The sequence below is a fragment of the Dromiciops gliroides genome, chromosome 3 (assembly GCF_019393635.1).
Source record: "Dromiciops gliroides isolate mDroGli1 chromosome 3, mDroGli1.pri, whole genome shotgun sequence".
NCBI classification, from domain to species: domain Eukaryota; kingdom Metazoa; phylum Chordata; class Mammalia; order Microbiotheria; family Microbiotheriidae; genus Dromiciops; species Dromiciops gliroides.
The window spans coordinates 629,649,192-629,673,864 of NC_057863.1; the positions used below are offsets into that span (position 1 = coordinate 629,649,192).

The 24,673-nt window shown below is 46.0% G+C and overlaps 1 protein-coding gene across 8 annotated transcripts in view; it reads left to right on the forward strand.

Moving 5' to 3' along the window:
* The window catches only part of PLEKHG5 (pleckstrin homology and RhoGEF domain containing G5), a 117,472-nt gene extending 94,006 nt beyond the window's left edge, over window positions 1-23,466 (forward strand). For all 8 annotated transcript variants that reach the window (XM_043997521.1, XM_043997526.1, XM_043997523.1 and 5 more), the window contains 18 exons: window positions 159-219; window positions 829-920; window positions 1,487-1,623; window positions 2,055-2,176; window positions 2,510-2,695; window positions 2,856-3,032; window positions 4,067-4,162; window positions 5,028-5,078; window positions 5,390-5,539; window positions 5,817-5,927; window positions 6,068-6,217; window positions 7,799-7,936; window positions 13,631-13,750; window positions 17,995-18,127; window positions 19,252-19,367; window positions 19,512-19,687; window positions 21,437-22,252; window positions 22,703-23,466. In XM_043997521.1, the coding sequence (XP_043853456.1) occupies window positions 159-219; window positions 829-920; window positions 1,487-1,623; window positions 2,055-2,176; window positions 2,510-2,695; window positions 2,856-3,032; window positions 4,067-4,162; window positions 5,028-5,078; window positions 5,390-5,539; window positions 5,817-5,927; window positions 6,068-6,217; window positions 7,799-7,936; window positions 13,631-13,750; window positions 17,995-18,127; window positions 19,252-19,367; window positions 19,512-19,687; window positions 21,437-22,252; window positions 22,703-22,712 (2,842 nt within the window). In that variant the 3' untranslated portion in view covers window positions 22,713-23,466. The remainder of the gene's footprint in view (window positions 1-158; window positions 220-828; window positions 921-1,486; window positions 1,624-2,054; window positions 2,177-2,509; window positions 2,696-2,855; window positions 3,033-4,066; window positions 4,163-5,027; window positions 5,079-5,389; window positions 5,540-5,816; window positions 5,928-6,067; window positions 6,218-7,798; window positions 7,937-13,630; window positions 13,751-17,994; window positions 18,128-19,251; window positions 19,368-19,511; window positions 19,688-21,436; window positions 22,253-22,702) is intronic.
* Window positions 23,467-24,673: the final 1,207 nt, after the last annotated feature.

Here is a 24,673-nt window from a genome sequence, read left to right on the forward strand (position 1 = left end):
GGTGGGTGGACAGGACAGGAAGTGAGTTTGGAGGGTTCCAATCTCTCCGTCCACAGCTCTGGGGATGGCTCTTCCTTGTCCTCATTTCCTAGGCCTACAGGAGAGCCTTTCCCTCACTCCCCAAGCCATCTTGCCTAACCTCTGCCCTTACCCCACAGGGAGAGGAAGGGTTCAGGTCTGAAGCTGGCCAAGAAGAAAGCTCGAAGGAGGCACACAGATGTAAGGAGCCCCTCTTAGTGGCCGGGCATCACACCTTTCTCCGGGGCCATCGCCCCTTTGCTCCAGTACCGCCCCTTTTAGAATAGAGCCTGCAGCCTGGGTGTCCCCCCACACACACACCCACTTGTCCATACATTCATGAGCATGGAGTCCTGCCCCCATCTTTTCTTCAGGTCTGGAGGGGGAGTGCACATGGCCCCAGGATAGGGCAGGGCTTTGCTCTGCCTGGGGTACAAGTGGGAAGAGCGGGATGGGTTGGGGATGAGATTTGACACCGATGACTCCCTGTCGAGTCATAGTGAGGGCATCAGGACTATGCCCAGGGCGGGGAAATGCCAACGGCGCTGCCTAGAAATGAATTTCTTTCCCTGCCTCCCCCCACTGCTTTTGGCTAGCACAACTTTGTTCTAGCAGGGATGCCTGCCTCTTCTGCATGTTAGAACTCTGTGTCGCCGCCTAGTGGCCATTCACCCACCCCAGCGGCTTCAGGTCCTTCAGCAGCTTAGAAACCTTCCAGGGTCCCTGGACAAGATTCCTCTCCCCTTGCATTTCACAGCCCCAGCTCCCTACCCAGTGACGAATCCTCTAACTCCATGTTTTTCCTGCTAGGACCCCAGCAAGGAGTGCTTCACTCTGAAATTCGACTTGAATGTGGACATTGAGACAGAGATTGTTCCGGCAATGAAGAAGAAATCTTTAGGGTAGGGCCCCGGTCTGGCCTTTTGGGTCTGGGCCTTGCCACAGGGCGCTCATCTTTGTGAACCTGTCTCCTTCCCAGTAGTCTTTTAACTGGATTGGAAAGAATCTCCAGTGCCAAGCCTGGAGTTAGATGCTGAGGCTACAGAAATAGTGGTGGGGGCATGTGGGGGGGAAGGATTGGATTGGGGCAGTGTCCAAGGGACCAGAGCATGTTGCATGAAATGCCTGCTCAGCTCTATGGGAAGTGCTCCCATCCATGATGGGTGTGGGCTGTGGCATCATGAGACTAATTCTAGAGTGGGTTCAAATCCTACCTCTTAAACTTATTACTTTGTGTCTGAGTTTCCTCATCTGTAAATTGGGGGGGGGTATTAGATTTGATGCCCTTCCTTGTAAGAGACCTTCCAGTTCTGAATCTACAGTCCTGTGACCTTTGAACCTGTTGAAAAGGAGCTGGGGGGTGGGCTCAGGGCTGTGAGGGTATTTGGGGTTTGGGGTTTGGGGCTGGGGCCACGTGGCACTGGACATTGAGGTCAGGGCCAATAACATGACTGCTTCCTTGTGGCAGAGAAGTGTTACTGCCGGTGTTTGAGAGAAAGGGCATTGAGCTCAGCAAGGTGGATATCTACCTAGACCAGTCCAACACGCCCCTCTCCCTCCACTTTGAGGCCTATAGGTTTGGGGGTCACTACCTGAGGGTCAAAGGTGAGTAGAGGGCTTGGCCCTCGGGTGGGGCTTTGTGGGAGGGGAGGACTGTGACAACCCCTCAGTGGGCTTCCATTGGCTGGCAGCTGGGCACGTTATCATGCTAATATTCTCTGTCCTGCCTGAATTTGAGGAGCAAGGGGTCTGGGGGGGAGCAGAGGAAAAGACAAGGGAAGAGGGGAGAGGAGGCCAGAATGCCAATGAAGAATGCATTATATATGCTGAGTCCAGTGTGTCATGGATTAAAAAACTGTCTCTGATGGGGGGTGGGGGGGAGTCATTTGGTAAATCTCCAGAAATGTGGGCTGTTATGATTGTGAGGTTGGGGGCTAGGAGTGGGGAGGCTCTGCTGGGAGGGTGTGAAGCTGTGGGTCTGCTGGTGTCTAGTAGAATCTCTTTAACACTCCCCCCCCCCCACCTGCTTGTTTCAGCCAAACCTGGAGATGAGGTGAAGGTGGAATTGGCAGTAAAGGATTTCAAATCCCTGAGCTTGCCCATTCCTGGGCCTCCTTCACTGGACCAGCAGGGTCGACGGGAGAGCCTGGACATCCTGGTGAGGGCTGAAGCCTTGCGGAGATGGGGAGGACAAGGAGACCGACGGGGGGAGGACAAGGAGACCGACGGGGGGAGGAGGACAGTTGGCAGGTCTGGGATAGGACTCGGGCTTTATAGCTTGTCACCTGGGAGACTGTGGGCGAGTCAGTTGGGTTCTTGAAGGCTTCAAAGATGAGCCCCCTTCCCCCTTCTCCAGGCAGATGCATCAGGGTCTCCTGAGGGTGAAGCTGCAGGGTGGGTGGCAGAGACTGTACAGGGAGGGTCTCAGACCTGGTGGCCCTGACCTCATTGCTGTACCTCCCCACCCCCCTGCCCCCTTTCCCTGGCTTAGGCCCCTGGCCGAAGGCGTAAGAACATGACTGAGTTCCTGGGGGATGCCAGCATACCTGGGCTAGAACCCTCGATGCCATCCAGCAGCTCCCTGCCCAGCAATGGCATTGACACATGGAAGAACCGGGCAGCCAGCCGCTTCAGCGGTCTTTTCAGCTCCGGCCCCAGTGGGAGCTCCCTTGGCAGGGTAGGTGGGCCTCTGCCCCTTGCTAACCCTGGGGGGCCTGGGCATGGGTGGGCAGGTTTTTAACTTTCTTCTAGGACTTTCCCTTGCTCCTGGGGTGGCAGGGGCCCTCCTTCCCTGGGGGCGGGTGTCCTTGACCATGGCCACTCTGTCCCATCCCCAGGAGGTCGACAAGATGGAACAACTGGAAAGCAAGCTTCACTCCTACAGTCTCTTTGGCCTGCCCAGGCTGCCCCAGCAGCTGCGGTTCGACCACGACTCCTGGGAAGAAGAGGAGGAGGAGGAGGACGCTGACCTGGTCCTAGAAGACAGCTGGCAAGAGCTCATCGATGGAGCCGAGGTGAGGAAAGGTACCTGGGACGCCACCCCCAACCCGGGGCGCTCCCATTGGCCCCTCCGGGTTCTGAGAGGTCCCGCCTGATTCACAGCTCTGTCCCTCCACATGACAAGAGTAGGACACTTACATTGAGTATTGTCAGTCTGTTCTCTCCTGTGCTCACAATGACCCTGTGAGAGAGAGCCAGTTGTCATTCTGATTTTAATTTTTTTATTTATTTTTTATTTTTGCAGGCAACGGGAGTTAAGTGACTTGCCCAGGGTCACACAGCTAGTAAGTGTCAAGTGTCTGAGGCCAGATTTGAACTCAGGTACTCCTGAATCCAGGGCCGGTGCTTTAACCACTGCGCCACCTAGCTGCCCCTCATTCTGATTTTATTGATAAGGCTTAGAGGGTTGTGACTTATCCAGGGTCATACAGCTAATAACCTTGGTGTAGTGGAATCTAGTCCACCTGGGTGCATATCCTGCCTTGGTTTCCTAAGCTGTGAAATGGGCATGATAGTAATAGCATCTACCTCACGAAGTTCAAATGTGAAGATCAAATAGGACAACACATTGCCATCATGATCATAATTACTGCTGTCATTATTCAATCAACAAACATGCAGGGGTAGCTAGGTGACTCAGTGGTTAAAGCACCGGCCCTGGATTCAGGAGGACCTGAGTTCAAATCCTTCCTCAGACACTTGACACTTACTAGCTGTGTGACCCTGGGCCAGTCACTTAACCCCCATTGCCCTGCAAAAAAAAAAATAATATTAATAAATAAGGGCCTAAAAAAAAATAAAATAAGGGCCTAAACAAAAGAATTTCTGTGGTTCCTTCTGATGCTGACGTTCTGTGGTTGCAAGACTACACCCAACTTCCTCCTACCAGAAATCTCTAGCTCAGTCTCTGGAGTCGTAACACACCTTCCCCACCCACCCTACAGATCCTCCTCTGCTCCCCCATCCCCACTCCCCTCCATGTCCACCCTCCCACCTTCCACCAAGCAAGGGTCATTCTCATTATTTCTCTCCTGCCCTCCTTCCCTAGAAATTGACCAGGCGGCAATGCCACCAGCAGGAGGCAGTGTGGGAACTGTTACATACGGAGGCTTCCTATATCAAGAAACTTCGAGTTATCACTGATGTAAGTGGGGAGGGGGGTCACCGAACCAGCCTTTCCTCCTGCTCCTGTTCTTCCCAAGTATCAGACCTAGTCTGGTCCTCTGGAGGCATCTAGTCCAGATCCCAGCTCTTCCTTCCCCACCTGCCCCAGGTGTGGAATTCCCCCTGATTTCCCCCTCCCTTCCTGGCTCAGCTCTTGAGTTTTTGCTCAGCTGAACCATTATTAGGAAACACATATAAAGGATAATGATTTGATCTGTCTAGGTTTTTTATCTTAACTTTTGACTCAGCATCCATGAGCTTGTCTGCTAGAGCTTGTGGGGTACCTAGTCCCAGTCTTGAACCTGCCTGGGGTTTTTCCCCAAAAACCTCCCTTCTTTAGGTCTGTGATGTCCCCCTCCCACATCCTCTGACGGCCCCTTCCCCTTGAGGGACAATAAACTGGTAGCTGGTTCATGGGTCACTGGGTCTGAGAGCGAGTAGGCTGGATGATGCTTGTGGTGACATGGCAACAGAACCCTGGGGGAGCACCCAGGGACAGGCCCAACCACTGGTTTGGGGGGGACTGTGCTGCATGTCCCCCTCCCACTCTCTCTTTATTTATACACTTCTTTTTAAACACTGCTGTAGCTTCCCGATGATCTCTCTCCCCTCCATAGAAGATCTTGTAACAAATATTGCCAAGAAAAATCAATCAACACACTTCCCGTGCCTGGAAATATGCCTTATTCAGAGTCTGTAGGCCACCACTTCTTTCCTAAGAGGAGAGAGGTGTGTGACCTTCCCCAGCAGATTTTCAAGACCCTGCTTGGTCTCTGTGCTGGCCAATGGTAGGTTGTGTTTTTTTCTTTTTCTTTAATGTTCTGTTTTGTTTTCTTTCCCCACAGCTCTTCATGTGCTGCCTTTTGAACCTGCAGGAGTCGGGCCTGCTATGTGAGGTGAGAGGTTCAGAGATGAGGGAAGGATGTCAGTGGATCTGACTTAGCCCTTCCCAGTCCCAGGCCATCTTTTACCTTCCTTTGTATCCCTAGCACTTAGCACAGTGACTGGCACGTAGTAGGTGCTTTAATAAGTATTTATTGTCTGGCTGCCCTGAGTGGGACGGCCTTTGGAAGAAAGTGGAAAGACTTCAGGGGAGTATTGGGAAAGGACTGCGGAGGGCCTGAGAGATTAGAAGGTGGGTCAGGGGAAAGGGGATGGCAGTGGCCGTGGGGTGGAAGAAGGCTTTACACCAGGTCCCTTCCCACAGGTGGATGCTGAGCGCTTATTCAGTAATACACAGGAGATCATTCAGTTGCACCGAGGGCTGTGGAGCAATGTGATGGCCCCAATGCTTGACAAAGCTCGGCGTAACCGGGCCCTGTTGCAGCCTGCAGACCTCCTCAAAGGCTTCAAAATGGTAGGGGGGTAATGGGAAGAGGGTGGGAGGGTCCTGTGGACAGCTCCTAGGCTTGCCCTCCTCCCCCATCCTGCCTAAGGTTGGGGTTAGAGACCTAGAAGTCCGGAAGTACTGATGGGGAAACTGAGGCACTGTTGATGCCTCTGGCCTCCTGGTCAGACCCAGGTCTTCCTCGTTATTCTGAAAACACACCGCCTACAACGCTCTCCTCCCTGAGCTCTCTTCCTCCTCTCTTCACCCTGCACCCCTGATCCTCTTGCTGGTTCTTACCCTGTAGTTTGGATCCCTGTTTAAACCTTACATCCGTTACTGCATGGAGGAGGAGAGCTGCATGGAATACATGAGGAGCCAGCTGAGAGACAGTGACCTATTCAGGGTCTATGTCACGGTGAGGGAGGGGCCAAGGGGTGATGACCAGTGTTGTAGGGGAAGGGGTGATGACTGATGTGGGGAGGGGCCAAGGGGTGATGACTGATGGGGGGGATGAGGGCACTGGAGAGGGTCCCCATGAATATCTCTTGCTTATAGTGGGCAGAAAAGCACCAACAATGCCAGAGGCTGAAACTGAGTGACATGCTAGTGAAACCTCATCAAAGGCTCACCAAATATCCTCTACTGCTGAAATCAGTGTTGAAGAAGACCGATGACCCGCCAACTAAGGAGGCCATTGTCACCATGGTAACTGGGGCAAGGGCAGGAAGGAAGGGAGGTGCCCCCAGATGCGTAGACACACACCTTTGGGTGTGAAGTCTCTATTTTCCTTCCCTTCCTCCAGACTGAGCCCCCTCTCCTCCTTATTTCAATGACCTCTTCATTGGGTTCCCTGAGCCCATTTTCTCCACTCTCCAGTACTTCCTCTGCAGTTACCAAATTTGTGTCCTGATCATGGCCCTCTCCTTCTCAAGAAGTTTCAGTGGCTCCCTATTACCTCTTGGATTCTAGCTCTAGAGCTGGAAGAAGCCTCCACTCCAACCCCTTCATTTTTCAGATGAGGAAATCGAGACTCAGGGGTGTAGTTAAGGGACTTGCCCCAGATCACACATGTAGTGAAGCAGCAAAGTCGGGATTTGAACCTGGGTCTTTCTGCTTCCAAATTTATTGGTCTTTCCGTTGTACGATCCCCACTTTCTTTGCCTGAGGCCAGATTCCTCTGGCATTTAAAGCCCTCCATACCCTCGCTCCAGCCTGCCTTTCCAGGCATGGTATATCTCCTTCAGGTAGTTCAGCAAAACTGGCTTTCTGGATTTTCCACACAGAACACTTCATCTCTCATCTCTGGGTCTTTGCATGGACTACTTACGGTGTCCCTTGCCTGGAGTGCTCTCTCTTTGCCTCCGCTTCTTGGAGCCCTGAGCTTTCTTCAGAGTTCAGTTTAAGCATCATTTTATATGAAGCCTTTCCTGATCCTTCAAATTTCTACTGCCCTTCCCTCCCCGCAACCCTCACCAGATTACCTTAAATTTATTTTAATAATAGCTAGCATTGGTGGCAGCCAGGTGGCTCAGTGGAAAGAGCACCAGCCCTGCATTCAGGAGGACCTGAGTTCAAATCCAGCCTCAGACACTTGATACTTACTAGCTGTGTGACCCTGGGCAAGTCACTTAACCCTCATTGCCCTGAAAAAAAAAATAGCTAGCATTTATATAATGTCTGCTATGTGTCAAACACTGTGCCACAAGCTTTTTACACATGTCTCATTTGGCCCTCACAACAAACTTGGAAAATAGGTACTATTATTCTACTCATTTTACAGATGAGGAAATTGAGACAAACTGAGGCTAAGTGACTTGCCCAAGGTCACATAGCTAGTTAATTGTCAGAAGATGGATGTGAACTCTTGTCTGTCCGACTCCAGGCTCAGAGCTCTATCTACTGTGCCACCAGCTTTCTCTAAGCTTGCTGCTTTTTGTTCACTGTTATGTAGCAAGATGGCCTCCGAGCTAGAAAGACCTGGGTTCCAATCCTGCCATGGATATATCCTGGCTGTGTGACTATGGCAAAGGCAATAAGTTGCCAAGAAGGTGCCAACCTGCACTGATAGAAGAAGTTTTGTTATCTGGGAGTTCCCTATATCAATGGAATCACTACTCCCTGTCCCCATATTTTATGTAAACTTACACATGTTCATGTGTCTGCCACTAGCATGTAAGTTCCCTGAGGGAAGGGAATGTTTCATTTTTTAGTTTGTATCCTGAGAGCCAGGCATCTAATAGATGCTTGTTGGGAAATTGACAGATGATTCCCCACTGTTCCTCACAGATTAGCTCAGTGGAGCGGTTCATCAATCATGTCAACTCTCGAATGCGGCAGCGGCAGGAGCAGCAGCGGCTAGCAGCCATCATTAACCGCATTGACTCCTATGAGGTGGTGGAGAGCAGTACGGATGAAGTGGATAAGGTATCATACCCTGCAAAGGCTCCCTCCCCAGCTTCCTCAAGCTCTCATCTATCCCCTCTGCCTCCCTCACATCCGCCCTGCTCCTGAGCAAGGGCCCAGACGTCTCCTTCGTCTGGCATCTCTGTGGGCTTGGATATTGGACAAGAAATGTCTGGCAGATTGTCAAAGCACAATTAAGTTTTATTTCCTATATACTCCCCCAGATTCATGATTTCATCTATTTAGGGACTCTGTTCAATGAAGCAGATATTTTTTTAAGCCACTTGTCATTGTGTGTCAGGTACTGGGCAGATCAGAACCAATCCATGGGGCTGCAACCTGTACAATTCCTGTCTCACCATATATCCCTCCTAGAGGAGATAACTGTGGTTCACAGGACACTCTTTCTCACCTTTGATTCTTTTGACTCATTTGTAGTTACTGGTGCAGCTAGGTAGAGCCATAATACACATAGCACTGGACCTGGAGTCAGGAAGACTCACCTTCCTGAGTTCAAATCTGACCTCGGACACTTACTAGCTGGGTGACCCTGGGCAAGTCACTTCACCCTGTTTGCCTCAGTTTCCTCATCTGTAACAAACCACTCCAGTATCTTTGCCAAGAAAACCCCAAATGGGGCCACAGAGAGTTGGACATGCCTGAAAAATGACTGAACCACAACAAAGTTTCTGACGCAGGGCTTGGGTTATCCATATGTTCTCTCTCTACTCTCCATACAGGAATGTCCACCTCCCTTTCTGGTCATATGTATCCTTGTCAATATAGTTTTCTGCTTTGTTCTCAGCATTCGTCGTCATTGGTATGAGTCTGCTTATATGCACCATGGGTCTTTTCCCAGGACATCATTGGGGAAATTTTGTGTTAAAAAGATGGGTCTTTGGGGTATGAAATATCTTGAGATCATCAACCCATGGAACTTTTATTTCATCTTAACCTTGTTTTATTATTTTTTTTAAACCATTGTGGTTTATTATTTGATTTTTCAAGCAACAAGTATCTTAAAAATTAATCTACCCCTCCCACTACCTCCCACAATGGAACCGCTTAAAACAAAGAAAAACAAATCTTTCAGTCTGGAAAAACAGATACTCATATTAGCCATGTCTGAAGTGTATGTCTCTTACCGCATTTTAAGTTGTTCGCCTCTCTGTCAGGAGGTGAGTGGGGCATTTCCATTTTTCTGGACTCATGGTTTATCATCACATTGATCAGAATTCTAAAGCTTTCCAAAGCTGTTTTTTTCTACAATGTCATTAGTGTTGTATAACGTCCACTTCCCTCTGCATCACTTATAAAAATCTTCCCAGTTATTGCTGAAATTTATCATTTCTTACTGACACAATAATATTCAATTACATCCACATATGTCAATTTGTTTAGTTGTTTCCCAATAGGAAGATACTCCTTGGGTTTCCAGTTTTTTACTTCAACAGACAGAGCTACTACAAATATTTTTGTACATGTAGATTCTTATAAGTATCAAGACCATATTTGTATCAAATAAAGATATGGGAAAGACAAAGACACCAAAAAGAGAAGAAGACCTATTTCTACAAAGCTTTTGTGGTGGCTAAGACTTGGAAATCAAAGGAATGCCCATCAATTGGGGAATGGCTAAATAAGCTGTGGTATATGATGGTGATGGAATTTTATTGTGCTATGAGAAATGACAAGCAGGATGATTTCAGAAATGCCTGGAAAGACTTGTATGAACTGATATATAATGAAGTGGGCAGAACCAAGAGAACATTGTGCACAGAGACAGCAATATTGTTTGATAAAGAACTGTGAATGACTTAACTAATCTCAGCAATACAATCATCCAAGACAATCCCAAAGGACTGTTGATGAAACATACTATCCACCTCCAAAGAAAAAACTGATATTGGTCGAACACAGACTGTAGCATGCTATTTTTCACTTTCTTTCATTTTTTTCTTTTATTCAAGTTTTCTTGTACAAAATTACTTAATATGGTAATGTTTTATATAATTGCACCCATATGTGATTACTTACCACCTCACAGAGGGTGAGGAGGAGGGAGGGATAACATTTGGAACTCAAAACTATAAATAAAAATGGGTTTTGTTTTTTTTTTAAAGATATGGAGGGGGGCAGCTAGGTGGTGCAGTGGATAAAGCATGGGCTCTGGATTCAGGAGGACCTGAGTTCAAATCCAGCCTCAGACACTTGATACTTATTAGCTGTGTGACCTTGGGCAAGTCACTTAACCCCCATTGCCCCACCAAAAAAATAAAATAAAAAGATATGGGGGGGGGGCAGCTAGGTGATGCAGTGGATAAAGCACCAGCCTTGGATTCAGCAGGACCTGAGTTCAACTCTGGCCTCAGACACTTGACACTTACTAGCTGTGTGACCCTGGGCGAGTCACTTAACCCTCATTGCCCTGCTTTAAAAAAAATTAAAAAATATATGGGAAAGGCTATCTTATTGCAAGCAATTTCTGTGCTATTAAACATTTGTTTTTTAAATTTTGAGTTCTAAGTTCTCTCTATCACTCCCTCCCCATTCCCTCATTGAGAAGATAAGCAATTTGATACAGGTTTACATGTGTAGTCATGCAAAGCATAAGTCTATTTTTTTACTTTTTAACCTAGGCAATTCATATTTTTGTAAGTATTCACATATTTCCTCTAAGTAATGTTCTGTTAGCACATAATTAAGCAATGAAATTTCTAATAATTTCCTCTTAAATAAACCATTTATTTTTCCTTTCTTTTAATCAGGTTAGCTGATTATTTTATTAGTCTTTATAATTAACTTTTTTTTTTTTGATGAGGCAATTGAGGTTAAGTGACTTGCCCAGGGTCACACAGCTAGTAAGTGTTAAGTGTCTGAGGCTGGATTTGAACTCAGATCCTTCTGAATCCAGGGCCAGTGCTCTATCCACTATGCCACCTAGCTGCCCCTAATTAACTTTTTTTTTTATCATTTCAATAGGCCTTTTGCTTTTAGTTTTTATTAATCTCTTTAATTTTTTAAAGTTTTACTTTGTCATTTAGGTAAATATTTCTGTTTTTTTGATGTTGAAGTTGTTTTTTTTTTATTGCATCCTCAATTCGTAGATTTGTTTTCTCTTTTGTTGATGAAAGTGTTTGGAGACATCAATTTCCCCCCTCAGAACTGATATAAGTTTTGGTGTATTGTCTCATTGTCATTTTATTTAATGAAATTTCTATTGTTTCTATTATTTGATCTTTAAGGGCCATTTAAAAATAGGATTTCTACTGTGTTATGATCAGAAAATTAAGAATTTAGTAGTATTTCTGCTTTTTTACATTTTTTAAAGAGCTCTTTATGCCCTCTTTACTAGGTCAGTTTTTCCAAAGGTTTCATATACACTAAAAAGTAAATTCTTTTTGTTTCTATTCATTATTTGTTGTTGTTCAATCGTTTTAGTCATGTCAGACTTTTTGTGGCCCCATTTGGGGTTTTCTTGGCAGAGATACTGGAGCGGTTTGCCATTTCCTTCTCCAGCTCATTTGCTAGATGAGGAAACTGAGCCAAACAGAGTTAAGTGACTTTCCCAGGTTCACATAGCTAATAACTGAGGCCAGATTTGATCTCAGGAAGATGAGTCTTCCTGACTCCAGGCCTGGCATTCTATCCACTGTGCCACTTAGCTGCCCTCATCAATAATTACCAGAGCTTTATCATCTCTACTTTATCTAAAATTTTATTCCATTCCATTAACTTCTTTCTTGTTTATCTTTTGGTTATATTTGTTTAGGTCTAAATTAATACTCCCCACTATTATATTTTTTGTATATATTTCTCTCTCCAATTTGGTTAACTTTTTCCTTTAAGTATTTAGATGCTCTTTTATTAGATTCATTTATCTTCAATATTGATGTTGATTTGTTATCTATTGTACCTTAACACATGAAGTAATTTCTCTGATTATCTCTATCCTATCTTTATGTACTGTAGCGTTATCTAAAATCATGATTACTACACCTTTTTTGTGTGTGTATTCAACTGAAACATAATATATTTTACTTTAGCCCCTAACTTTATGTGAATCTTTGCTTTTCAAGTGTTTCTTATAGGGGCAGCTAGGTGGCGCAGTGGATAGAGCACCGGCCCTGGATTCAGGAGGACCTGAGTTCAAATCCAGCCTCAGACCCTTGACACTTACTAACTGTGTGACCCTGGGCAAGTCACTTAACCCCAATTGCCTCACCAAAAAAAAAATCAAGTGTTTCTCTTGTTTATAATAATCCATTTTATTATGTTCTTCATTTTATTGGTGAGTTCATCCCATTCACATTCACAGTTAAAATTTTTAATTGTTATTTCCCTCCATCCTGTCCTTTTCCTTACTTTATTCCCACATCTTTCTTTACAAATAAGAAGGTGAAGTAAGGGAATTTACCTGAGACTTGTGATCTTATAAGTGAAACAATCTATTCCCTTTCTGTTGCAGTTCTTCTCTTCTTACCTCAGCTTTGATACCAGATTTTTATTCTTTTTCTTTTAATCCACCTTCATGTTCCTCCCTCCACATTTGCTTATGATTTACCTATCCTCTCCTCCCTCTTAGATTTCTTTTTATTCTTCCTATGTCTCTGTCTTCTATCTCCCTTTTGAGTTTAATGGATTTCTAGACTGAAATCTCTGGGCATATATGTATTACCGTATTTAAGTTACTTTTACCTGATTCAGATGAAAGTGAGATGTCCACTCCTCTTCCTCCCACCTTTTCCTTGATTCATATATACTCTTCACCTTATACAGATCAATATTACTCAATAGTGGTTTCCCTCCTTAGTATAGTGCCCTGTTCCTTCTATTCCCAAGACAAAATAAAACTGAACAAGTCCACCTACAGACCTTCTGTCATTGGGTTCTCAGAAGACAATTATTGTAAATAATTCATCCCCAAATATTCCCTTTAATGGTAGAAGTGTATATATCTTTTTCTGTTTTCCATTCCCAAATTTCTACTCAGTTCTGTTCTTTTCATCAGGAATGCTTGGAAATCTTAAATTCATTAAAGGTCCATCTCCCCTCTGCTCCCCCTCCCCCAATAGGATGAAACAAAGCTGTGATGGATTTATCTGTTATCTTTTATCCTCAAGCTTTTTTCTCTTTTATAGTGTCAATTGCTAAGTCTTGTATAATTATTGTGGCTCCTTGGTGTTTTAACTCATTCTTTTAACCTGCTTATAGTACTTTTTCTTTGACTTAGAAGCTTTAGATTTTGCTTTGGAAGTTCCTGAGAGGTTTCTTTCAGGAGGTTACTGGTAGATTCTTTCTATTTTTCATTTCGCATTTGTCTTAATTAAAAAAAAAAATAAGGATCTTTTTACCCTGTTAAATAAATAATGGAAAAGAAATCCCATAGACAGCAACTGGGGGGAAAAACCGTTCTTTGCTTCAGAAGTCTGGCCTCCTTTCCATCTTCTTTCATTTCTCAACTTTCCCCTTTCAGAGATACCTTTTTTTTTTTTTTAGTGAGGCAATTGGGGTTAAGTGACTTGCCCAGGGCCACATAGCTAGTAAGTGTTAAGTGTCTGAGGCCGGATTTGAACTCAGGTACTCCTGACTCCAGGGCCCGTGCTCTATCCACTGCGCCCCCTAGCTGCCCCCAGAGATACCTTTTGCTCTGCTCTGCTCCTCTCAGCTCTGCCCATTCCACTCATCCAATAAATACTTCTCTTCCCTTCCCAGCTTTTGAAGGAATTTCTGCGTCTTGATCTGACAGCTCCCATCCCTGGAACGTCCCCAGATGACACTCGGCAGCTCCTTCTGGAGGGGAGCTTAAAGATGAAGGAGGGAAAAGACAGCAAGGTGAGCAATAACTCTTCCCTGCTTCCCATCCCCACAGACTCACCCAGACACCCTGAAGTCCCCCTCATGATCACCCTCTCAAACTGGTCTGGGAGCATGGAAAGTTGATAGAGGTGAGGTGAGGAGTCAACCCCTGTAAATCTAAGTGGTACAGTGGACAGAGTGCTGGGCCTGGAGTCATGAAGACCTGAGTTCAAATGTGGCCTCAGACATTTACTACCTTTGTGACCTTGGGGAAGTCACTTAACCTCTGCCTCAGTTTCCTCATCTGTAAAGTGGAAATAATAATAGCACCTACCCCTCAGGGTTGTTTCAAGGTACAAATGAGATAATATTTATAAAGCACCTTGTTTCCAAAAATCTCATCTAATGAGATAATATTTGTAAAACACTTAGCACAATGCTTGGCACATAGCAGGCATTACATAAAAGTTAGCTATGATTATTTACAGAGAAAGAAACTGAGATGCTTAGAAGTTAATGGATTAGGGACAGCTAGGTGGTGCAGTGGATAGAGCACCGGTCCTAGATTCAGGAGGACCTGAGTTCAAATCCGGCCTCAGACCCTTGACATTTACTAGCTGTGTGACCCTGGGCAAGTTACTGACATTTGAACCTAAGAGATTTAAGCCCAGGTCCCTTGAAAAGTAACGGTTCTGGGGGTGATGCTCTGCTAGGTGATGCTCTGGATTCAGGAGGACCTGAGTTCAAATCCAGCCTCAGGCACTTGACACTTGACACTTACTAGCTGTGTGACCTTGGGCAAGTCACTTAACCCTCATTGCCCCACCAAAAAAACCCCAACAACCCAAAAACAAAACAAAACAAAAAGAAAAGAAAAGTAGTGGTTCTGAAATTGAGTCCAATTTGAAGCCTATCTCTGATACTTATCACTGTGATCATATATAAAACACCTTACCCCTCTTCAACTCAGTTTTCCTCATCTCTTACATGGGGTTAATAATACTTCTATTGGGGAAACAGAATGACATAATGGAAGATAGGAAGACCTGAGTTCAAATCCAACTTCTCACCTATATTATGTGACCCTGGACAAGTAAGTCACTTAACCTCTTAGGGCCCCCAAATAACTGTCCAAGATTACAAGTCAAAGACTTGATGCTGATCTCCGTTAGTAGAGGCATTTTTCTCACTGAAAGTTCCCCATACCAATGGAATTCAGTCTCTTCCAAAAATGCTTCTACTATCCATCCCATGGAGTCATTGTCGGGAAAAGTCCTTTGTGATGTTTAAAGAGTTATAGAAGGAAAAACAGATGTCAGCCAATAAATATTTATTAAGCACTGGGGATCCAAAAAGGGGGGAAAAAGTTCTCCGTCTTTAAGGAGCTTACAATCTAATGGGGAGACAATGAGCAAACAAATATGTACCGACAAGCTCTAAATCGGATAAATAGGAAGGAAATTAACTGAGGGAAGGCACTAGGATTGAATGTTTCCTACTTCCAGGTTTTTCCTGTGATGTCCCCAGCAAGGTTAGAAGACTTGCTTACATCATCAGGGACTTGAATGCCATGCCCTGTAGAGTCATTTCACTAGGTGAGCTCTGGGAATCAGGGTTTCAAGACCTGCCCCTGCTCTTCCTGGCTGGGAGACCATGAGTTAAGTTTCCAAATATCTCAATACCTCAAGTAGTTTTCTAAGACTTAAGTTACAGGTGGGTTCTTGACCTTTATGGCTATAGAGAGGTTCTGCCCCAGGGGTTCCCTCCCCTGATTGAAATCAAAACTCTGGACCAAAAAAAAAAAAGTAAACTTTATGGAGACCCCTGAACTTTCCCTAACTCCCCCTGCCCATCCTTAGCACAAGGGAAGGGTGATGGAGAGTTCAAGTTCAAGACCTGCCTTTGACCATATTGTATCTATACCTTGAGCAAATCAATTCAGGCAAATAAACATTTAATAAGCCCTTACAATGTTCTAGGCATTGTTTGTTTGTTTTTTGTTTTCTTTGTGGGGCAATGGGGATTAAGTGACTTGCCCAGGGTCACACAGCTAATAAGTGTCAAGTGTCTGAGGCTGGGTTTGAACTCAGGTCTTCCTGAATCCAGGGCTGGTGTTTTATCCACTACATCACCTAGCTGCCCCCCTAGGCATTGTTTTAAACTCTGGGGTTACAATAAATTAAAAGAAAGACAATGAATGCCCTCAAGGAGCTTACAGTCTAAAGAGACAACACCCAAAAGGAGGCAGGAAAGGCAGGGAGGGTGGGACAAGTAACTGGGGAGTATCTTGTTCTGTGGAATTGAAACCAGGCAGGGCAGTAGATGCAAAGTGGGGTGAACTGAGAGTCCAGTTTCTGCCCTTATAAAGAAAGGCAATGGGAGGAGTTGATACTCTGCCCTCCAGTCAGAAGGAACAGGAAGCTGAGGGAGATGGTGGCATTCAAGGCTTAGATTAGCAGCATAATAATGAGTTTAGATGGGATGACATCGTGGGGGGGAACATCTGGTTTCATGGAGTTAAGACCAGGTGGGGCAGCAGATGAAAAGTGGAGAGTTCAATCACTTAATCCCTCAGGACCTCAGCTTGTACTCCCATTCAACTGGAAACTCTGTGAGGGTAGAGACTGTTTTTTGTCTTTCTTTGTATTTGCAGCAGTTAACACCGGGCCTGGCACATGGTAGATAAGTGTTTTGGTGATGGTGTTTTTGTTTTTAGTAGTGTCCAAATCTTTGTGACCCCATTTGGGGTTTTCTTGTCAAAGATAGTGGAGTGATTGGCCAATTGATTCTCCAACTCATTTTTTTTTTTTAAATAGATGAGGAACGGAGGCAAACAGGGTTAATTAGGTGACTTACCGCGGCTGGGTTACACAGCTAATTAAGTGTCTGAGGCAGGCTTTGAACTCAGGAAAATGAGTCTTCCTGACTCCAGGCCTGGTGCTCTGTGCACTATGGCGCCACCTAGCCAGGCCTGTAAAAAATGTTTGCTGATTAATGTGAAAGTTTCAGACTGTTTGACCCTAAGGCCCCTTAGAGCTAACTACAGGATTTTATGGGTCTTGAGATAAGATACATAACTGTGATAGACTTAGCTCTTCTTAGGAATATAATGATCCAAGATAATTCCAAAGAACTCATGATGGAAAATGTTCTCCACATCCAGAAAAAAGAACTGTGGATTCTAAATGCAGATTGAACCATACTGTTTCTACTTTGGTTTTTGTTTTTTGAGGTTTTCCCCTTTTGTTCTGAATCTTCTTTCACTGCATGACTAATGCAGAAATATGTTTAATGTGATTGTACACATATAACCTAGATCAGATTGCATTCTGTCTTGAGGAGGGGGAAGGGAAGGGAGGGAGGGAGAAAGATTTGGAACTCAAAATCTTAGGAAAACAAAAGTTAAACTATCTTTATATGTCACTGGAAATTAATAAAATACTTTTATGATTGAATAAAAAAAAAGATAAGATATAGTCATTGGCCTTCAAGGAGATTACATCAGTCTCATTAGAGAAGATACACATGCAACTTAGGGTATGATTCATTCTTAGTGTAAATGCTGGATTTGGATTCGAGTTAAAGAATCTGGCTTCAAATCCTGGCTCAGCCACTTATTTATTAATTTATTTGTTTTGGTTGAGGCAATTGGGGTTAAGTGACTTGCCCAGGGTCACACAGCTAGTAAGTGTTAAGTGTCTGAGGCCGGATTTGAACTCAGGTCCTCCTGAATTCAGGGCTGGTGCTCTATCCACTACGCCACCTAGCTGACCCACAGCCACTTTTTTTTTTTTTTTGCTTACCAAACATTTTATTTCAATTCCTTACCAAAACAAATAAGAGAAAAGCATTAGAAACAAAGCAAACATGTTGGTAACAAAAATTTCTTCTAAATCAGTTCTTTAAAAGAACAATTCAACTTCAGTTCTTCCATGGAAAGAAAGAGTAATTGCCCTACTTCAGGAATTTTGCCAATATCAGATACTTATTAAACGTGTGGTCTTTGGGCAAGTCATTTAGACTCTGTCTCAGTTTCCCCAACTGTAAAATGTGTGTGTGTGTGTGTGTGTGTGTGTGTGTGTGTGTGTGTGTGTGTGTGTGTGGCTAGATAGCCTCTGAAGTCCCTTTCAGTGCTAAGTAGATTATTTTTTTCCTCTCTGGGTCTCAGTTTCCCCAACTGTAAAATAAAGGGGTTGGACTAGATGTTTTCTGAGGTAGATCCCTTGCAGCTTGAGATCAATGATCCTCTGACTCCAGGTTTGAATGTCCTCTTCCACCAGATGGATGTCTACTGCTTCCTCTTCACTGACCTGTTTCTGGTGACCAAGCCCGTGAAGAAGGCAGAGAGGACCAAAGTCATCCGGCAGCCCCTAATGGTAGACAAGGTTGTGTGTCGGGAACTCCGAGACCCTGGTAAGGAAGCCTTTTACCACCCCACCGTCCCACCCTGCCTCTGTTAGGACAGAAAGGAAAGTGGGGCTCCCCTCATTCCCCAGCTTCCCACCTCCCCAGTGCGACCTGGATTGGGGAATACCAGACTCTCATCTTACTATCCTAAGGCACTTCAAGGAGTCTACCTGCACCTCATCCGGCATCCCCTTAGCACAGTGCCTAGCACATAGTAGGGGCTGTAAAAATGCTTATTGCCTTGCTTTCCCCTTCTCCCCTACCACAAGGATACAGCTCTCCTTCTCCCCAGCTTTCCAGCTTGCCTTTCTTGTGTTGTCTTCCTCCAGTGGAATGAGGTAAAGCTCTTATAGAAGTTCCTAGCACATAAATCCCTTTCTTGTTTTCCTTCCTTTTTGGGGTTAGGCTCTGTCTTTCTTTTTCATTAAACCCCCCAGCACTTAGATTGGTGCCAGGTACTTAGTAAATGCTTAATAAATGTTTCTTGCCTCGCCTTGCCTTGTCCTGAGTCTTCTCTTCTCCAGGCTAAAGAACCCAGGTCCTCTTGCCATACTGCTCATCCTCCTTAGCGTGGGTCCCAGCTTGTCAATATCCTTCCTCCTCCTCTGTCTCTAGTCAATATCCTTCCTCACACATGATGCTCTTCCTCCTCCCCCAGGCTCCTTCCTCCTCCTCTATCTCTTGTCAATATCCTTCCTCATACATGATGCTCTTCCTCCTCCTCTATCTCTTGTCAATATCCTTCCTCACACATGATACTCTTCTACCTCCTCTGTCTCTAGTCAATATCCTTCCTCACACATGATGCTCTTCCTCCTCCCCCAGGCTCCTTCCTCCTCCTCTATCTCTTGTCAATATCCTTCCTCACACATGATGCTCTTCCTCCTCCCCCAGGCTCCTTCCTCCTCCTCTATCTCTTGTCAATATCCTTCCTCATACATGATGCTCTTCCTCCTCCTCTATCTCTTGTCAATATCCTTCCTCACACATGATGCTCTTCTACCTCCTCTGTCTCTAGTCAATATCCTTCCTCACACATGATGCTCTTCCTCCTCCCCCAGGCTCCTTCCTCCTCCTCTATCTCTTGTCAATATCCTTCCTCACACATGATGCTCTTCCTCCTCCCCCAGGCTCCTTTCTCCTCATCTATCTGAATGAGTTCCGAAGTGCTGTGGGTGCCTTTACCTTCCAGGCTAGTGGGCAGGCCCTCTGCCGAAGCTGGGTAGAAGCCATTTATAATGCCCAGGTAAGATGTCCAGTGTAGGTTGGGGATGGGCTAAAGGTCAAGGGGAGTAGTTGAGCTGGAGAGTGTTGGGTGTGTATATTACATGTAAAGAAGCCTGGGCCACAGGTGTGTCCAATGCCTAGAACCTCCCTCCCCTGCCTCTAGAACTTGCTGCAGAGGATGAGGCTACAGGAGCACCAAGGCAGCCATGAGCAGCATCTGCAGAGCCTGGAGGAAGAAGAGGATGAGGAGGAAGAGGAGGAAGGAGAGAGCAGCACCTCAGGAGCTAGCTCCCCTACTATCCTTCGAAAAAGCAACAACAGCCTGGATTCCCAACGTTGGTATGCCTTTTACAACATCATCACAGGACAAACAGCGATTGAGGTCCTACTGTGTGCAGAGAGTGGCTCTGGAACTGGGGGGAGAATGGGAGAAGAGGATGGTGATACAAAATCCAGAGGAGACATAGGCCCTAGAGAGGCAGTGATAGAATGAAAATAGCAGTAAGCTTAGAATCAAGGTCTGGGTTTGAATTCTATCTCTGGTTCTTCCTAGCTGGATGACTAGGTAAATCACTTATCCTCTCTGAAGCTCAATTCCTTCATTCCATTCAACTCAGTTCAACAGATATTAAGTACTTACTCTGTGCATAGACATATGTGTACAAGACATAGTGAATGCATAGAGAGCAGACCTTAAATCAGGAAGACCTGGGTTCAAGGGCTACCTTTGCCACACACTGGCTACAGGTACCTGGGCAGGGGCACTTTACCTCTCAGTGACCCAGGCACCTCCCTCTAAGACTAGGTCTGGTAGTAAATAATAATGTGCTAGATACAAGGGGATAAAAACCCCAAAAATCTCCTACGGGGAAATCAATGTAGACACAGAGAAAAACACATGATATGAAAAAGTATGTAAAAAGTAAATGCAAAGGAATTTCAAGAAGGAGGGAACATGGGACCAGGACAGGTGTGTTGAAAGGGGTCCCTAAGGGAGAGGGAACAAGCATGTGGCAGGCAGTGTGCTAAACACACTGCAAATATTACCTCATTTAATCCTCTCGACAATCCTGTAAGGTAGATACTGTTATTATCCCCACTTTACAGTTGAGAAAACTGAGGCAGACATAGGTTAAGTGACTTGTCCAGGATAACATAAACTAGGGTTTCTAAGAGGTCATAGTGAAAGGGAATGCATTCTGGGCAAAGGGGGGGAGCCACTTGGGCAAAGCCATGGAATGACATGATGGAATTTTGTACGAGGGGAATAGCTCACAATCTGGTCTGACTGGAGTAGAGGTTGTGGGAAGGGGACTAAATAAGACAATAAAGGTCTGTGGGAGCAAGATTGTAGAGAGCTTCAAATGCCCAGTTGAGAATTTTGTAGGTCATGGGGAGCCATTGAAGGTTTCTGAAGAGGGAAGTGACATGGTCAGACCTACACTTTATAGGACAATCACTGGCAGCCAGTGGGGGATGGATTAGAGAGGGAGGAGGCTGGAATCTGGGGAGACCAATAAGCAGGCTATTGAAATAGTTGAATTAGGGTAATGGCCATCTATGTAGAGAGGAGGGGATGGATGGAGGGAGATACTGGTGTGGTTGAACTGGTAAGACTTGATAGCCAATTGCCTATTTGAGAAGGAGGGATGAGTCTTGGAGGACTTAAAAGTATCCTGCATTACCTACCCTTGGAGGTGTCGTGAAGACAGGGCTTTGTAAGCCAGAAGGCATTGCTAACTTGTGAGTTGTTATTACTGCTGCTTCTGCTAGACTGTAAGCCCTCTGAGGGCTATCTTACTTTTTTTTAGTATCTCCTTCCAAACTGTGTATAGGGCTAGGTCAGTGTTCAATCACAATCTAGGGCAGCTAGCTGGAACAGTGGATAGAGCACTGGCCCTGGATTCAGGAGTACCTGAGTTCAAATCCGGCTTCAGACACTTAACACTTACTAGCTGTGTGACCCTGGGCAAGTCACTTAACCCCCATTGCCCCATCAAAAAAAAAAAAAAGATCACAATTTGGTGACTTGCTGACCTGTTCAAAGTCCCCTTTTGCTTCCCTGGTCCTCTCCCTTCTCCTTTCTAGCCCCTCGGATAGTTCCACAGAGACTCTAGCAGTTGTGGTGATGGAGCCCGGGGAAACACCATCACCATCCGACTTTGAGGGCGGCCCGTTTAGTTCCCGGTCAGATGAGACCTCGATCAGCACAACAGCTTCCTCCATCACCCCGACAAGTGAGCTTCTGGGCCCTGAGCCTGACGGACTGCTCCACTCGGCACCCGCTGACTGCCGATCATGTTCCATTGATTCTGCCTATGGCACCCTCTCCCCGACCTCTCTGAAGGACTTTGTGGCCACTGCAGAGCTGGCCCCTGTTCCCACCCTCAGGCCCCCAGACCCGCCTGACCCTCCTGCTCCCGCTCCTGCCTTGCCATCTTCACCCCGCCTCCGACGTCGTACCCCTGTCCAGCTGCTGCCTTGGCCTAGATTACTCAAATCCAAATCAGAGGCCAGCTTGCTGCAGCTGTTCTCAGGGGCTTCTGGCCACGACACCCTGCCAGTCCCAAGCCGGAGCCTGTCTGAGCTTTGCCTAACTACTCCACTCCCTCCCAATGGCTTCCCCAGGACTCAGGTGAGGCCGTGCCAGCCTCCTCAGGAAGCCTGTGCCAGCTGGGACTGTAGGGGGACCAGCCCATGCAGTGCCTCGGAGCTGTCAGAGGTGGAAGATGGGGGGTGTTCCCCCGGACGGGGAGATGAGTGTCCTTTCTCAAGGGAGTGTGAAAAGCCAGTCACTAAAGCCACCTTCAGGGCCCAGCCCTCGGGCCAGCACAGGAAACTGACCCTGGCGCAGCTGTACCGAATTAGAACCACGCTTCTCCTGAACTCCACGCTGACGGCATCGTGAGTGTCCGTGGGGAGCCCTTGGGCAATACAGGGAGCAGGGCTTCGGGTCTGATGATGTGGATGCTAGCGAAGGGCAGACATGGGAGGTGGGTCACAGGGGAAAGTTGTAAAAAGACATAGGGCAAGGGGGCAGCTATGTGGCAGTGGATAGAGCCCTGGCCCTGGATTCAGGAGGACCTGAGTTCAAATTTGACTTCAGACACTTAACACCTACTAGCTGTGTGACCCTGGGCAAGTGACTTAACCCCCATAGCCCTGCAAAAAAAGAAAAGAAAAGACATAGGGCAGAGGTTCACTATTGGACAGAAGCCATGAGTGGACTTTGAGCTTTGGGTTTCTTACATGTCCCTTGGGGCAGCTTTATTGGGAGAACTAGCTTCACCTGTCAGGGCTATAACCCAGGTCACAGACTTTATCCTCTCCCCTTTTGCCCTACTTGTCCTGCAGAGAAGTCTGAGCAGCAGGAGGAACCCGGGGTGCCATGGACAGATGGACGGATGGTCACACAGACAGATGACCGGGTTCTGACCGACGTGCTCCTAATCCCCTTGCTGTGAGACCAGGACACCAGAGTTCCCAGAGAACAGATCTAGGGACGGAAACCAGATTGCACTTTGTTTAATACTGCCTGGGCCAAGAGAAAATGAGGAGGCCCTGGGAGACTCATAGCCCTAGGCTCCCACACACCCACCCTCTGAGCTCTTAGCTACTCCGCTCACACATACACTGCTGCTTCTCCAGACCTCACCTCTGAGGGTCCACCCCCAGGAATGCCCATCCTCAACACACAAACACACACCCCCTGCCTAGGCTGAATTATGGCACCCTTCCCTTAAGCCACTGACCCTCTCTCCACCACACTCCCAGCTGGCCTCTTTTCTTCCCTGTCCCCAGATAGCTAGACCCAGGAAGTGCCCTCGACCCCATCCTACTCCCCCAGTCTGGCCCACACAGAGGTCGGGGCTGAGGGACAGCCTGCTCCCCCTGTGTATAAAGGTGCATATTTATTGAGCTTTGGGTTTCTTTTATAAAGACTTATGTATATTCTCCTGTGTGGAAAGAGTGTGTTCTGTTTTTCCTATAGGTCTCTGTTTCACCTTTGGGGAAAGAGGAGGTTGTGAAATGATCAATTCTTCCCCTCACCTCTATACCCCCATGCCCACACGTTCCTTGGTCTGGGAGTGGGGAGGTATTGCCCTGGGACATTTGGGATCTGCCTAGTCTACACAGGCCTCAGTCTTCTTTTTTTTTTTTTTTAATAAATTGTCCTATGTTCATTTTTTATTATTATTTATTTTTTTGCGGGGCAATTGAGGTTAAGTGACTTGCCCAGGGTCACACAGCTAGTAAGTGTTAAGTGTCTGAGGCTGGATTTGAACTTAGGTACTCCTGAATCCAGGGCTGGTGCTCTATCCACTGTGCCATCTAGATGCCCTGACCTCAGTCTTCTTAATCCTGGGCTTCCTCTTCAGTCTTCCCAGCTTACATTTTCTTTACTCCTTAGGGATCTTCTGTTGGGGGTCAGGGTTGGTAGAGGTACCAATGAATGAAGCCCTGGCTTCAGGCATTAGGATAGCCTGTACAGGTTTTTTTGTGTTTTTTTTTTTCCTTAACCCACTGTTTTCCCCCACTGTCATGGGGTTAAGTTATTCAACCTTGAGTTGAAAAAAGTTTGCATTTACAACCTGTAAATTTGTGCATCTAGTTAATTTATGTAAGATTCTTCTATGTTGCCTTAATGTTCTCACATGACAGTAGAATACCAAAAAAGTCATCCTAAGAGTTGGGGATTGTAATGCCCAACACATCATTGTGTTAAGGAAAAATAAAAGTGCTGCAAGTAAACAGGGGGAAAAACAAAAGGATAGCCTGTACACTATCTCAGAAATGAGGGACCCTGCTTCTCCTTCCCCCAGGATAATAAATAGAAGTCATTCCCAGATTCCTAGGATTACTCCCGAAATGGACCTTAGAGACAACCTAGTTCAGCCCCCTCATCCTACACAGAAGCAGATTGTGAGGGCCAGAGAAGTTGTGATCTTCCCAAGGTCATAGGTCATGTCAGAGGTAGGATTTGAACTCAGGTCCTCTGACCCTAGTCATTGGTTTTTTTTTTTTCCATTGTACCTGGATATCATTGTACTCATTTTCCAGATGTGGTAACTTGGTGACTTGCCCAAAGTCACACAGATAGGTAGCAGAGAGACAAGATTTCAATGCCCTTATAAGCCATAAATATCTCAATCTGGATTCAAGGAACAAACATTTGTCCCCTGAAGTGGGATAGAAGAGGGAGGCTGGGGGAGACAGGTGAGGACTAAGGTAGAAGTTGGGGGGGGGTGGTCCTCAAGGGGAGGCATCATGTCAAGGGAGGAAGAACATTGGCTTTGGAGGCAGAGTCATAAATTTGCTACTTAA